The sequence below is a fragment of the Pristiophorus japonicus genome, chromosome 21 (genome assembly GCF_044704955.1).
Source record: "Pristiophorus japonicus isolate sPriJap1 chromosome 21, sPriJap1.hap1, whole genome shotgun sequence".
NCBI classification, from domain to species: domain Eukaryota; kingdom Metazoa; phylum Chordata; class Chondrichthyes; family Pristiophoridae; genus Pristiophorus; species Pristiophorus japonicus.
This window is the reverse complement of record NC_091997.1, coordinates 16,325,226-16,340,973: the sequence shown is the minus strand read 5'-3', so window position 1 is coordinate 16,340,973 and position 15,748 is coordinate 16,325,226. Positions and strand designations below refer to the sequence as shown.

The 15,748-nt window shown below is 47.8% G+C and overlaps 1 protein-coding gene across 1 annotated transcript in view; it reads right to left on the bottom strand.

Annotated features, from left to right (window-relative positions):
• Positions 1–15,748, bottom strand: part of LOC139233842 (neurabin-2-like) — a 340,307-nt gene that overhangs the window by 51,816 nt on the left and 272,743 nt on the right. Inside the window, exon 7 of the mRNA XM_070864427.1 lies at positions 4,663–4,798. Within this exon, the coding sequence (XP_070720528.1) occupies positions 4,663–4,798 (136 nt within the window). The remainder of the gene's footprint in view (positions 1–4,662; positions 4,799–15,748) is intronic.

Genomic DNA, 15,748 nt, shown 5'->3' with positions numbered 1-15,748 from the left:
CCCGTCAATCTGCTGGGTCCCTTCTCAATGGATGAGCGCGCAGACTTCGAGGAGCCTGCATCGCCACGCTCCAGAAGGCATTCCACTCCAAGGCCATCTAGTGCTCCTCCGGCCATTCCCACCTCCACTCTGGAGGTATCGGGCCCAAGCACCTCACCACGGGACACCCCAGGACGGCGCCGATCCCGCGGAGGTTTCGTGGACGTGGCAGGTCTACTCCACGAGCGCCAGATGACAGGGGCAATAGGGTAGAGTTGTCCAGGAGGATTGCTGACATTGGTGACCAGATCCTACATGCATTGGGGAGCATATCCCAACTGCGGGCCAGCATCTCCGGCACCATGACGGAGTACGTTCTGCGGATGGCGGAGGCGATAGCCAGGAACACTCGTGGAACAGGCCTCCCAGTGGTCCCGGAGCGCGGCACTCCACCCCTAGGCTCTGCACCCCCAGTGCCAACGACACGCGAGAGGCAGGAGCAAGACCCTGCTTCTGGATCCGAGAATGTTACCACCTCGGTACCCCCTGCTCCCGTACCTGTGCAACCACCGGCTCTGCCTTCATCCCCTCCCCCAATGAGGCACCGCCTCAGGAGCGCCTCAAGCCAGGCGGCGTGGAGCGAGGAGGGGAAGGGGTAGAGGTGGGGAGAAGGGGGGGGGGGGGTGAAGGAAAGTGAGGTGCATGTCCGTAGGTGATGGCTTTGTTATATCTCCATCTGGGTGTATGCAGTTTGTTGTAATGTGTCGGGGGAGGGGGCCACTCTGCTGGTTTGCATTTGTGCTCTGTGTTGCTGGACATGTTGACCATTTGATTTATGTCAATGTTCTAAAAAGTGGGGTGGTTGTGGGGTGTTTTTGCCTGTGATACTTCTGATTTCAGACCAAAGGTGGTATTAAATGTTTTTTTATTTAACATAACCTTGTTGCACATTGTCTCAGATAGCTGGACCGTTACACACTGGTGATTCCTTAACATGAAAGGGTATAATTAAACTTAACTTCAATCAACTTAAACTTTAACTGGCACCAAGATGATGCCCACCATTGATGTTTGAGCTGCACACACAGCAGTGTATCAGCTTTGTCAACAACAACAACGCTCTTTCAGGCAAATCGCTCATTTATGAGCTGCTGACGCAAGAGTCTTGTAGCTATGTAGCCACCACGGGCTCTTTCCTGTGGTCTGGAGGGGGGCGTGGGCATGGTTGCATAGTCAGCCTGATTGTCTGACCAGAGGTCAGCGTCCAGCCCTCATTCACCTCTTCCTCTCTCTCTGACATAGACCATCAGTCCCTTCTGGCAATTCTTGTCCCCTCTTGATAGCCAGCTTGTGCAGCATGGAGCACATGACAATGAATTGCAGGCTCGAAAGGCCGAATGGCCTATTCCTGCACCTATTTTCTATGAATTGAGCTCCCTGATCAGGGTTGTATTGTAGCTCCCCTCCTGCGTACGCCAGGCATCTAAAGCACTCCTTAAGCACACTAATGGTTTTCTGGACCACATTGAGAGTGGTTCTGTGGCTCGTTGTATCGCTTCTCGGCCTCGGTGTGGGTGTTACCCAGGGGAGTCATCAGCCAGGTGGCTAGGCCATAACATTTATCACTAAGCATCCAGCATTGACCTTGTGGCTGACATGTTTACCAGTCAGATACAGCACTCTCATGCAGGATGTGAGCCTCATCGAAGCTGCCCGGAAATTTGGCATTCACTGCCATAATTATCTGGTTGTGGTTGACAACTAGTTGGATCTTCAGGGAGTGAAATCCTTTTCGGTTGCGAAAAACCTCTGCGTTCTGAGAAGGTGCCCGCATGGCGATGTGTGTACAGTGTATTGCACCCTGCACCTTGGGGGAACTTAGCAATTCGGTAGTATGCTCCAGCCCTGTCAGTCTGAGCCTCCGTGGTCATAGGGAAGCGGATAAAGTCCATCCTATGCGCGTACAGAGCTTCAGTGACTTGTCTAATGCAGCAACGTGTGGCATGCTGAGACATAGGGCAAATGTCGAGCGCGGAAGCCTGAAAGGAACCGGACATGTAGAACGACAGTGCCGAGGTGACCTTGACCTCGACGAACAGTGATGTCCTGAAGGTGATGGCAGGCTGCAGATCTGCACTGTTGAGGTGGCAGATCTCACCGATAACCACTTTGTGGAAGCGCAGTCACCGAAGGTAGAAGTTCTTGGATAAGTCGAGGTAAGACCGCTTCTCCCTGTAAGTGCGGGGTGTGTATGGTCTGGACCTCATCAGTCTGGCACATCTTAGATTGGGCACATAATGCTGTGGATTAGATGTTGTGCCATTTGCACTCTGCAGCATCTGCGTTGTAATCGATGCAGGCTGAGAAATGGCTGGCCCCATTCCAATAAAAAGTATAATGCTGATTGTTGACAAGCATTAAATTTCCCCACTAAGACACCTACAGTAAAACCCAATTGTCCACAGTATGATAAGGTGTCTGGTCAGATGGTCACATCACCGGAGAAGAAATCCAGAGTAAATCCAAATTCCCCCGAAGTTGAAGCAGCCTTTTCAGTGAAACAACCTGCAATTTACAAAATGGCGTCCACACCGCTGTGATTAGTTCAGAACAGTTCAACGTTTTCAGAGCGTTTTTTTCGGCGAGCGAGATTGTGGGCGATATGTGTGCAAGGCGCTGAAAGTGGCGCTGGGCGATATACTGGGCGTTAGTTTCGGCAAATGTGATCTTTACGACCAAAAAAAGTGGGCGGTCGGTATTATTGAATCTCGGCGTTAATTATGTGCCGAATGTAACGCTGGGCGATATTATGGATGTTGGTTTCACCCATTCTAATGATTCCGCCCAAGAAAAGTGGGCAGGCGGTATTATTTTGTCTCGGCATTACATACATGCCAAAAGTAACTCTCACCCGTTAAGTCTCCAAGAAATAGGCGTCAGTTTCCATTTTGTGGCTAAATGGGCGAATTTCAGCGTTAAAATGGACGTTAAGTGGGTGATATGTATGCAAAAAATAATGGAAAATTTAGCCCATGGAGTTAAAAGTCAGCTGAGTGTATCAGACACATATCGGAACCTTTCGTTAATCTTTCACATCTTCTATTTCCAACAAAGAAAAACTCTCAAATGTAACAGCTTCACTTTCTTATGCTAGAGATGGTAACTCTGCAGGATGATTTAAACAATTTTGAGGGCAGTGCAGTGATTACTTGCAATGAACCAGACATTTCTGAAGATATTTTTAGGAACGGTTGCAATCATCTTTATGGTAAATACCATTGGCCCAGTAATGTTATTTAGGCAGGCACAGCAGGTAGGATGGGCTGCATATCTCACTTATCGCCCAGCTCCCAGTATTAGATACAATGTATAGTTTCTCAGTCCTTCAGTAGAGTTCAAAGCCAAAACCGTAGGAAGCAGGGCCGACAAGGAGCACCCAATGAAACAAGAATTTGCACTGTTTAATGTGAGCATAAAAATCGAAAAACATAGATTTTCTGATTTGGCAAGGAATATCATTGTCAAGATTTTCACTCACTTATGATAAGTAAGATCGATTATTTGCCTGGTAAAGTCTTCTTCATGCTTCAAATGATATGCAGCCGGCACATGCTTTCGGAGTATAGCTTAGCTTGGAAGGCTCTGGGAAAGCAATGTTGAGCATGCGCATGCAAATGTCATCATTAGGATGTTGTAAATCGATGCCATGTGTAAACTTCCCCATCTTGTAAAGCCCAAGGACCTACACAATTGCCTAGTTTATTTTGACCTGAAGCTGAACAGAAACTTAACTAACCACTTAGCTCTAACCCCTGCCCTACATAGCTATTCCCCTGCAGGATCTGCAAGGATTGGATGGATAGGATTGTAGGGCAGAGGGAGTGCATGCTTTCTTTTTCATTCTGACTCCAAAATATAGAGAAATGTAGGAAGCTGTGGCTCCTGCACATAACTTTAGCTGTCAGGGCTGTTGTTATTTTCTGCTGTAATTAAATCTCAAAGGCAACGTTTAATAAATGTATGAGAATTTCTCCGTGAAACCTTGTCTATGGTATCAATTGACACTTAATGGAGAGATGCCCAGGAAGCAGTCATGGAACCGGTGAAAAGCCCCTGGATTTCTTTTCTGCAAAAGGTTAGCAATCTACGATGCATTCCAGTGATGTGGGACTTCAGTTACGGGGAGAGACTGGAGAAGCTGGGGTTGTTCTCCTTGGAGCAGAGGAGATTGAGAGGAGATGTGATCGAGGTGTTCAAAATCATGAGGGTTCTGGACAGAGTGGATAGAGAGAAACTGTTCCTATTGGCAGAAGGATCAAGAACCAGAGGACACAGATTTAAGGTGATTGGCAAAAGAACCATCTCATTGACCATCCCATCTCATCTTTTCTCATTGAAAACATACAAAATTCTTGCAGGGCTTGACAGGTAGATGCAGGGAGGATGTTTCCCCTGGCTGGGGAGTCTAGAACCAGGGGTCACAGTCTCAGAATAAGGGGTTGGCCATTCAGCACGTTGCTTGCTCAGAACCTCTCAAGCTGGGCATGTGGAGCATGTAGTTCAAAGAATGTCATTTCTTCAATATGATGTTTAGTGCAAGTTTAAGTGCCAATGAAATGAGAACTGAAAATGATCCCCTTTGAGGTATGTTTAAGACGGTATTACATTTCTGAGATTTCTTACCTCCTCGTCATCATCGACATATTGCCCATAATGCTGCTCCATCATTTCTCTCTGCCATCTCTCCTGTTCGAGGGTTTGACGAATCAACTGAGCCACTTCACTGGTTTCTCCAGGTTTCTCCCGTCCAATCAAAAACCTAAAACCGATGCCATATATATCATAAATATTTTTATATGTAATTCAAAGCTTATTTTGCAAGTAGCCATTTTTGTTTCAAACGAATTCCAAAACCAGTTTCATTTGAATAACTCTTCTCAAAAAAACAAATGAAAGAGAGAAGGGTTTAGACCAGATCTTGATAAAAAGCACAAGAGATTTCAATGTAGCTTCCAGCTCGATGGTGCTGTCAAACTGCAGACCAGCATGGGATCCTTGCAGCTTGCTTTGAATCCCTGACAACAGAAACTGGAACAGGTGCCAATAGAGCACTGAGGATTTGTTTATGTTTTAAATGAAGCCTTTGGCAAACCGTATGTGTCCATGAGTTCCATCGTTTTTACTGTATTTCTATCAAAATATCAAGGTGTGTGTGTGTGTAGATGCTGTTGGACAGAGATAAACGTAACTAATGTTTTGGGATTTTTGGTATATTACATATCCATAATGTGCAGCATTACAAGCTGGTTCCAGTATTTCACAATATCCTCATGGATGAGGAAAGTCAGTTGGCCTATCATCAAGCATAGCCCTATACTCCACCACTGCCACCATCCTATCTTGAAGTTCATTCCAAGTGTTGATTCCTCTCTGCATGAAGAAGAACCTTGTGATATCAGTCCGAAAATTAACTTTTGCTTTGAACATGTGTCCCCTTGTCCTACGCTCACAGTTTAAAGTAGTATCCTGGATTACGTATGTAAGTTGCCCTTTTCCCTTCCAATGTGCAATACTTTACACTTGTCTGTATTATATTTCATCTGCCATTGTTCGGCCCACACCCATATTTTGTTGAGCTCATTCAGTAATTTCTGGGCTGCCTCCTTCGATTTCACCGCCCACCAAGTTCGGTAACATCTGCACACTTGAGCAATTTACGTTGAGTTTCTGAATCCAAGTCGTTGATGTAAATTAGAACCAGCAGGGGCCTGAAATTGCCCCCCCCCCCCACCCCATCTTTAAGGTCCACTACCATTTCTTAGAGGCAATAATAGAACAGTAAGGCCTTTCCGACCAGGGGCAGGAGGATGGGCCACCCCGTCAGAAATTGCCCCGGGCTGGGAGCGGCGGAAACGGGTTTCCGTCCCATCGGCCACTCGCTGACCACTTACGTGTTATGCTCCTCCTGTACCATGTGGGAACTCAGGGACGACTCCAGTGTCCCTGACGACTACGTGTGCGGGAAGTGTATCCGCCTCCAGCTCCTGACGGACCGCGTTGCGGAGTTGGAGCTGAGGGTGGATTCACTCTGGAGCATCCACGATGCTGAGAATGACGTGAGTATCACGTGTAGTGAGTTGGTCTTATCGCAGGTGAATGGTCCACAGCCAGATAGGGAATGGAAGACCAGCAGGAAGAGCAGTGCAAGGAAGGTAGTGCAGGGGTCCCCTGTGGTCATCCCCCTGCAAAACAGATACACTGCTTTGAGTACTGTTGAGGGGGATGACTCATCAGGGGAGGGGAGGGTAGCAGCAGCCAAGTTCATGGCACCGTGGCTGGCTCTGTTGCACAGGAGGGCAGGAAAAAGAGTGGGAGAGCGATAGTGATAGGGGATTCAATTGTAAGGGGAATAGATAGGCGTTTCTGTGGCCGCAACTGAGACTCCAGGATGGTATGTTGCCTCCCTGGTGCAAGGGTCAAGGATGTCTCGGAGCGGGTGCAGGACATTCTAAAAAGGGAGGGAGAACAGCCAGTTGTCGTGGTGCACATTGGTACCAACGACATAGGTAAAAAAAGGGATGAGGTCCGACGAAACAAATTTAAGGAGCTAGGAGCTAAATTAAAAAGTAGGACCTCAAAAGTAGTAATCTCGGGATTGCTACCAGTGCCACGTGCTAGTCAGAGTAGGAATCGCAGGATAGCGCAGATGAATACGTGGCTTCAGCAGTGGTGCAGCAGGGAGGGATTCAAATTCCTGGGGCATTGGAACCGGTTCTGGGGGAGGTGGGACCAGTACAAACTGGACGGTCTGCACCTGGGCAAGACCTGAACCAATGTCCTAGGGGGAGTGTTTGCTAGTGCTGTTGGGGAGGAGTTAAACGAATATGGCAGGGGGACGGGAACCAATGCAGGGAGACAGAGGGAAACAAAAAGGAGATGAGGAAAAGTGGAGGGCAGAGAAACCCAAGGCAAAAAACAAAAAGGGCCACTGTACAGCAAAATTCTAAAAGGACAAAGGATGTTAAAAAAACAAGCCTGAAGGCTTTGTGTCTTAATGCAAGGAGTATCCGCAATAAGGTGGATGAATTAACTGTGCAAATAGATGTTAACAAATATGATGTGATTGGGATTACGGAGACGTGGCTCCAGGATGATCAGGGCTGGGAACTCAACATCCAGGGGTATTCAACATTCAGGAAGGATAGAATAAAAGGAAAAGGAAGTGGGGTAGCATTGCTGGTTAAAGAGGAGATTAATGCAATAGTTAGAAAGGACATTAGCTTGGATGATGTGGAATCTATATGGGTAGAGCTGCAGAACACCAAAGGGCAAAAAACGTTAGTGGGAGTTGTGTACAGACCTCCAAACAGTAGTAGTGATGTTGGGGAGGGCATCAAACAGGAAATTAGGGGTGCATGCAATAAGGGTGCAGCAGTTATAATGGGTGACTTTAATATGCACATAGATTGGGCTAACCAAACTGGAAGCAATACGGTGGAAGAGGATTTCCTGGAGTGCATAAGGGATGGTTTTCTAGACCAATATGTCGAGGAACCAACTAGGGGGGAGGCCATCTTAGACTGGGTGTTGTGTAATGAGAGAGGATTAATTAGCAATCTCGTTGTGCGAGGCCCCTTGGGGAAGAGTGACCATAATATGGTGGAATTCTGCATTAGGATGGAGAATGAAACAGTTAATTCAGAGACCATGGTCCAGAACTTAAAGAAGGGTAACTTTGAAGGTATGAGGCGTGAATTGGCTAGGATAGATTGGCGAATGATACTTAAGGGGTTGACTGTGGATGGGCAATGGCAAACATTTAGAGACCGCATGGATGAACTACAACAATTGTACATTCCTGTCTGGCGTAAAAATAAAAAAGGGAAGGTGGCTCAACCGTGGCTATCAAGGGAAATCAGGGATAGTATTAAAGCCAAGGAAGTGGCATACAAATTGGCCAGAAATAGCAGCGAACCTGGAGACTGGGAGAAATTTAGAACTCAGCAGAGGAGGACAAAGGGAAAATGGATTGCAAAAGTTTCTATAGATATGTAAAGAGAAAAAAGTTAGCAAAGACAAACATAGGTCCCCTGCAGTCAGAATCAGGAGAAGTCATAACGGGGAACAAAGAAATGGCGGACCAATTGAACAAGTACTTTGGTTCGGTATTCACTAAGGAGGACACTAACAACCTTCCGGATATAAAAGGGGTCAGAGGGTCCAGTAAGGGGGAGGAACTGAGGGAAATCCTTATTAATCGGGAAACTGTGTTGGGGAAATTGATGGAATTGAAGGCCGATAAATCCCCAGGGCCTGATGGACTGCATCCCAGAGTACTTAAGGAGGTGGCCTTGGAAATAGCGGATGCATTGACAATCATTTTCCAACATTCCATTGATTCTGGATCAGTTCCTATGGAGTGGAGGGTAGCCAATGTAACCCTACTTTTTAAAAAAGGAGGGAGAGAGAAAACAGGGAATTATAGACCAGGCAGCCTGACATCGGTAGTGGGTAAAATGATGGAATCAATTATTAAAGGATGTCATAGCAACGCATTTGGAAAGAGGTGACATGATAGGTCCAAGTCAGCATGGATTTGTGAAAGGGAAGTCATGCTTGACAAATCTTCTGGAATTTTTTGAGGATGTTTCCAGTAGAGTGGACAAGGGAGAACCAGTTGATGTGGTATATTTGGACTTTCAGAAGGCTTTCGACAAGGTCCCACACAAGAGATTAATGTGCAAAGTTAAAGCACATGGGATTGGGGGTAGTGTGCTGACATGGATTGAGAACTGGTTGTCAGACAGGAAGCAAAGAGTAGGAGTAAATGGGTACTTTTCAGAATGGCAGGCAGTGACTAGTGGGGTACCGCAAGGTTCTGTGCTGGGGCCCCAGCTGTTTACATTGTACATTAATGATTTGGACGAGGGGATTAAATGTAGTATCTCCAAATTTGCGGATGACACTAAGTTGGGTGGCAGTGTGAGCTGTGAGGAGGATGCTATGAGGCTGTAGAGCGACTTGGATAGGTTAGGTGAGTGGGCAAATGCATGGCAGATGAAGTATAATGTGGATAAATGTGAGGTTGTTCACTTTGGTGGTAAAAACAGAGAGACAGACTATTATCTGAATGGTGACAGATTAGGAAAAGGGGAGGTGCAACGAGACCTGGGTGTCATGGTACATCAGTCATTGAAGGTTGGCATGCAGGTACAGCAGGCGGTTAAAAAAGCAAATGGCAGGTTAGCCTTCTTAGCGAGGGGATTTGAGTACAGGGGCAGGGAGGTGTTGCTAGTTGTACAGGGCCTTGGTGAGGCCACACCTGGAGTATTGTGTACAGTTTTGGTCTCCTAACTTGAGGAAGGACATTCTTGCTATTGAGGGAGTGCAGCGAAGGTTCACCAGGCTGATTCCCGGGATGGCGGGACTGACCTATCAAGAAAGACTGGATCGACTAGGCTTGTATTCACTGGAGTTCAGAAGAATGAGAGGGGACCTCATAGAAACGTTTAAAATTCTGACGGGGTTGGACAGGTTAGATGCAGGAAGAATGTTCCCAATGTTGGGGAAGTCCAGAACCAGGGGTCACAGTCTAAGGATAAGGGGTAAGCCATTTAGGACCGAGATGAGGAGAAACTTCTTCACCCAGAGAGTGGTGAACCTGTGGAATTCTCTACCACAGAAAGTTGTTGAGGCCAATTCACGAAATATATTCAAAAAGGATTTAGATGTAGTCCTTACTACTAGGGGGATCAAGGGGTATGGCGAGAAAGCAGGAATTGGGTACTGAAGTTGCATGTTCAGCCATGAACTCATTGAATGGCGGTGCAGGCTCGATGGGCCGAATGGCCTACTCCTGCACCTATTTTCTATGTTTTTTTTTACCGCCCCGGTACCGATCGCTTCCCACCCCGCAAGGGAAATTGTCCCGCGGGAGCAGAGCGGCCGCCGGTCGGTGCCCCTGACAGCGTTTCCCGGTGGGAAGCTGCCAGTGACTGTGTGGCGCGTCCGCCTTTAAAAGGGAGGGTGCTCCGCCGCGGCCGCCATTTTGTTTTAATCGTTGCCCGACTCTGAAGTTAGCCAGACAATGGCAGCCGGGGGTTCGGCCTGGCCGCCAATAGACAGCCTGGCACCCTCTCTTGGGTACTGGCTCAGCCGAAACCCTCCCTGGTGGCCCAGTGGGCGCCATTAAAGTGTCATGCTCAGCGCGGTGCTGTTGACACCGCCTGCCTTCCGCCCCGCTCCCGCCCCTCAGCCGCCCCAACAAATTAAAAGATTTAAAAAGAGACCAATTTCCCTCAATTCTCCCCCCCCATGGATTGGGGTGGAGAATAATCATTTCTTTCAAAATGTGCGCCTGTTTGGGGCGGAGGGCTATTTCGGCTCCTAGATGTCCAGTCTCAGCCCTGGGACACACCAGTCCGTTCAGTACCTCCTCCCACTCTGCCTTTACCCCTCTAACCAGTTCTCGACTCTACAGTCGATGTTTTGATCCATACCCAAGTTTTGCCCAGCAATCCCACAGCTTTGAGCTTAATTAGTAATCTTTTGTGTCGAACATCATTAAATACCTTTGGAAGTCCAAGTACACAATGTCGTCTACTGAAATGTTGACAAACATCCTCCTCCGAGATAATGAATTACATTTTTCGCTTATGTTGCCTTTTAAGGTTATAAATGTGGTTGCTGGTCTGTGGTATAATTGGGTCCTAAATGATGTTAAGCTTGATCATCCTGTGGTAAGAGTGCCCAGCAGTGCTACGACTTCTATTCCTGTACACTGTCATTGTCAAATACCAGGTCAAGATGAGCAGTGCCTCTCGTGTCATCCCTTATGCGCTGAGGCCTATACTCTCTAGAGTTTAGAAGAATGAGAGGTGATCTCATTGAAACATAGAAAATTCTTACAGGGCTTGACAGGATAGATACAGGGAGGATGTTTCCCCTGGCTGGGGAGTCGAGAACCAGGGGGTCACAGTCTCGGAATAAAGGGTCGGCCATTTAGGACTGAGATGAGAAGAAATTTCTTCACTCAGAGGATGGTGAATCTTTGGAATTCTCTACCCCAGAGGGCTATGGATGCTCAGTCGTTGAGTATATTCAAGACAGAGATCGATAGATTTTTGGATATTAAGGGATATGGGGATAGGGCGCGAAAGTGGAGTTGAGGTAGAAGATCAGCCATGATCTTATGGAATGGCAGAGCAGGCTCGAGGGGCCGAATGTCCTATTCCTCCTCCTAATTGTTTTATGAGTCATGAAGCAGTCGTGAATTACGTTTACCAACTCTGGCTCTAAACACTTGGGTTTGCACAACTTATATTGGGTTGGTTGAAATTTCCCATTAAAATAAAGTTCTTATTCTCACACACAAACCCTTCTTCTCTCTTTGCAGTGCAAACTGTCCTCCTTCTCATAATGTCCTAGTGGTTTGTAACATACCTCTAATGCTTGCTTAGATTTTCTAACATTACGGATTTCTGAGTAATTCTTGCTATAACTTAGCACCTCCCAGAAGACCAACTTCATTTCTCTTGCAGTGTCTCTGACATATGGTGATACCACCTGCTTTTCTGTCCTTTTCCACACTCTGTACACGGTAGTACTGACTTCCATCTTTTGGGTTTAGTCATGTTGCTGATATTCCCCATCACATCATAGTTTCCCACTGCCCTAACATCCTCCAATCTTATCTCTGATGCTTCTAGTCTTCATATATAAACATCCTGAGATAGAGTTTTTTCATGTTAGCTTTTCCTGAGTTCCTATCTATGTATGCCTCTAAGGGTTACTGCATTAATACCCACCTCTTGACTATTTCAATCCTGTGATTCATCCCGTCTGGAATCTGGTTCTCTCCCTGCCCTCTCCCAATCTACCTTGCTTAAATGATTTTTCAATTGCTGCCTCAATGTACCTGGCAAACCGCTTTGCTCCGACTTGCTAACTGTGCAGCTAAGCTTTCCGAGACCCGTCCTTTTTAATCTGATAACGTTCCCAGTTATTAATGAAGGTAGCATTGCTGCTTTGATGCCAGGTGGCCAGCCATTCATTTACACCCTTAATTTTATTAGTGAACTCGTCACCTTTCCCAAACACAGAGTCAGCAGCATACCATCAATGTTCTGCACAATGACTTCATCAATTGACACAGGTAAGTACCGAGCAGAGATTGGGTCGGTTGAATTTCCATGCCTTAAGCCTGACCCACAGCCCCTGAAGCATGGTCTGTGATCTGCTTGGCTCCTGTTGGCCTAGCTAACAATTCCAAATGACAAGGGAATTTCAGACTATGAAACCATTCTTGCAGACACAGCTTTTACATAACAAATATCTCAAAAATTGATGGCTGTTCCAATACTTCAAGCCTAGAAATGGTGGTGAGTGATACGAGTGGGCGAATGGTTAATGGGTTTGTTTGCAATGACCTTGCTACTTTAACTGGGTTAACTGCCTCCATTAAAACTGCGGACAAAGTCATTTCACACAAACACATTTCAAATATCTCACACGGTAATTCCTGGGCTATAATTGTTTTGACTATGCCAACAACAGTCTCACTGTATGCATCTCTTGTCCATCTCGCCTTCTTTTGGCTCCCAGAGTGGCCGAAATTTTCCCGCTGTGGCGTGTGCGGGTTCAGAGGCAGGTCGATAGTGAAAGTTCCAGAGATTGTGAGCGCGTCGGGAACCCGCCGTCATCCTGCCTCCTCGCGTCTTTAACTCGGGCACGTTTACCAGCGCGTCACGGACCCGAATGGCACAGGCGGATGACCTACTTAAGCTCATTACATCCTTGTTGTGAGACCCTTGTCAGGGATTTTAACCAGACCGTTTGATTTTGATTGGATGACCACGGGAGTCACGCAGCTCGGGAACCACGTCTGTCAACGTGAGGCAGAAGCTCAGTGGCTGTTGAGCGAGGTCATTAATGCAGAGCATGGAAACCACAATAAATAGTCCCACATCGCACCTCATTACTTGCCTAAGGGAAAGGCTCTTGCTGACTCCATTTTGAACACAGATTTAGGTGTCTAAAGTTTGCAAGTCTTTTCTGCAACCTCAGAAGCCAATCTCACCACATTGCTATCACATGGACAGATTGGTCCTCTGATCTCTACTTGACCTGCCATCTATTACCTCAGTATGCGTACCGCTTATACTGTCTCACCTTGGTCCTCACAATCAGGACAGGATGAGCCCCAACACCAGCAGCAGGCACACCAGCAACAACACCAGCAACCATCTCCTCAATGGCCTGGTGCACAGCAACGGGGATTAGAACGGCATGAGGAACGAGACGCAGAGCACACATCCTCTTCAGAGGAGGAGGATCAGCTGGAAGACGAAGAGGAGGAGCAGGAGGAATCTGAGGTCCAGATGGCACCGGCAGCGGAGCACATTGCTGCCTGGCAGGCCAGGGATGGCCTCATCGTGGCCAGATTTACTTTACTTCCTGTTTGCATCCATATGGCTGCCACATGCTGTGCCAAGTTCACCCTCCGCCCGCCCCCCCATTGCCACACCTCAACACCATAAAGCATCGCGACAATGAACAAGCTATTTCTTTCACACTGACCCTCATTGATTACGTTATGTCGCATCATTCACTCCAACTCACAAAGCCACTTCCAAAGTAGCAGACAAAAATGGGCATGACCGGAAAGAAGTGAAAATAAATGCTTTTATATGTGTGATAACGGAACGTTAACAATAACACTTCTTTGTACACCCATGTGCTTACCCCTTGTGCATCTACTTCTGTGTCATTTTTCTTTTCTGAGTGTTTCTATGAGGTGCACCCCCTGTGGCTCCAGCAGAGGTAGAGGCAGGCTGCTCACTTCCCTGCTGCGAATGTCTTGACATTTTTGGCGGACGTCCTCTTGGATTTGGAGCCCGTGAGGGCCTCGCCAAAGTCTGCTCCTCCTGCCACTGTGCAGAGGCAGACTCGGCCATCGCGATCCGAGGAAGCATCTGGGGCTCTGATTGAGGGGGGTGAGAACGGGGGCGAAGTGATCGCTTTGAGAGAAACCCCCACTTCCATGTTCCCTCTCACCATCATCCCCTCATGGGCCACCCACACTTCCCTGCTCTCAAGGAACTGGAGAGCACCTTGCTGCACAACAGTGGGGCCATGAGGACCCAAGTCTATGTTTAGATCCAGCTTAGTGAAGAGGTTCTCCACAGCTAGCATGTGCTCACATGAGTGGCGCATCAGCTGTTTCATGCAGGTGGCCATCCTTTCCATGGAAGAGCACATCATCGCCATCGCCTGCGACACAGTGGTGCTCATGCTGGAGATGGACTCCTCCATTCTCTGTACATTTGCAGACACTGCGGTTGCAAAACCTGCCAGAGCCGCCTGCATGTCTTCCTGCACCTCCAGGATCACTCACTTTCTCGATGGCCCCTGAGGGTCAGTGTCTGCATGCAGCTGAGCAGGGCTGGGAGTGTCCTGCGCCCTCCAATGAGGAGTCTCCACTGCTCCCTGCCTCCACCACCTGCTCTTGCTCACTGGCGAAATGTGAGACAGCAGGTGACATCACTACTCCATCTCGTATAGGACCCACCGAGAAGAGAGCCCAGAACAACAGGGAGGGGGCAAGAAGCGTAGGTGGTCCTCCATCCTTCAGTACTTTAACTGCAGCAGAGGAGGTGGCCCTGGAGGTCTCGAGAGTTGCAGAGCTGTTGGGGGTGGGAGACGGAGAGAGGGGCGCTGGTGCTGGGTGCATTTGGGTCTGCTGACTGTGCACTCTCAGAGGCTGGAGGTTCCTCTGAGGAGTCATCTTCCTCCTCCAGCTGGACAGTTGGGGGGGGGGGAGGGGTGGCGGGCTCTTAATGGACCTGTGCAGAGTAAAAAGATGATTTAGAAATGTTATAATAAGATTGGATAATGATACCATTAACAATAAACATTCACTGGCTACTGATATCGGTCACAATATGAGGGACTGCTGTATGTCATATGGTTGTGTGAGGTGTAATTCTGGCACCCGGTTTCTCGGTTGCTGAGAGGTCCCCCCTCTCTCCGTCTCCCACCCCCAGCAGCTCTGCAACTCTCGAGACCTCCAGGGCCACCTCCTCTGCTGCAGTTAAAGTACTGGAGGATGGAGGACCACCTCCGCTTCTTGCCCTCTCCCTGTTGTTCTAGGCTCTCTTCTCCTGCAAGGAGGGAAAGAAGAGAACTTTGAGTGAGAGTGATGGAATGAGTGTGAGGAATGTGTGGGTTACATCTTTGAGGGTGGCGATGAAGGAATGGTGTGCCAATGCCAAATGACCTCCTTCTGTGGCGTTACTTGGTATGATTGCACTATGATGAGGGTGAGTGAGGGGTGATTAGTCAATGGGGATGCGAGTATCATAGAGAGGGATGGGTGGATGTGCAAGGTATGTTGGTGTGAGGAATGATGTGTAGGAGCAAGCTTGGGAAGACAGAGTGATTGGGATGTGTTGAAAGCACATAAGGATGAAGGTGAGCGAACTTTGCACTCACCTTTCCTTGACTTCATCAGATCATTGAAGCACTTCCTTCACTGTATCCAGGTCCGCTTTATGTTGATCTCCTCAGCAATTTGGAGTCAGGCCCTTTTGGGCTCTTGGGGAGGTCTCTTCCGCCCATCAGCAGTGACGAGGGCTTCCTGCGTGCTCTGACTCCTCCATAAGAATATGTAGCGATTCATCGGAAAAGCGGGGTGCAGTCCTCTGTCTTTGTGAACTCATTTCTCTATTTCTCAGCAACAAGACACTCCTCTCCAATCCTCCCTCCACAC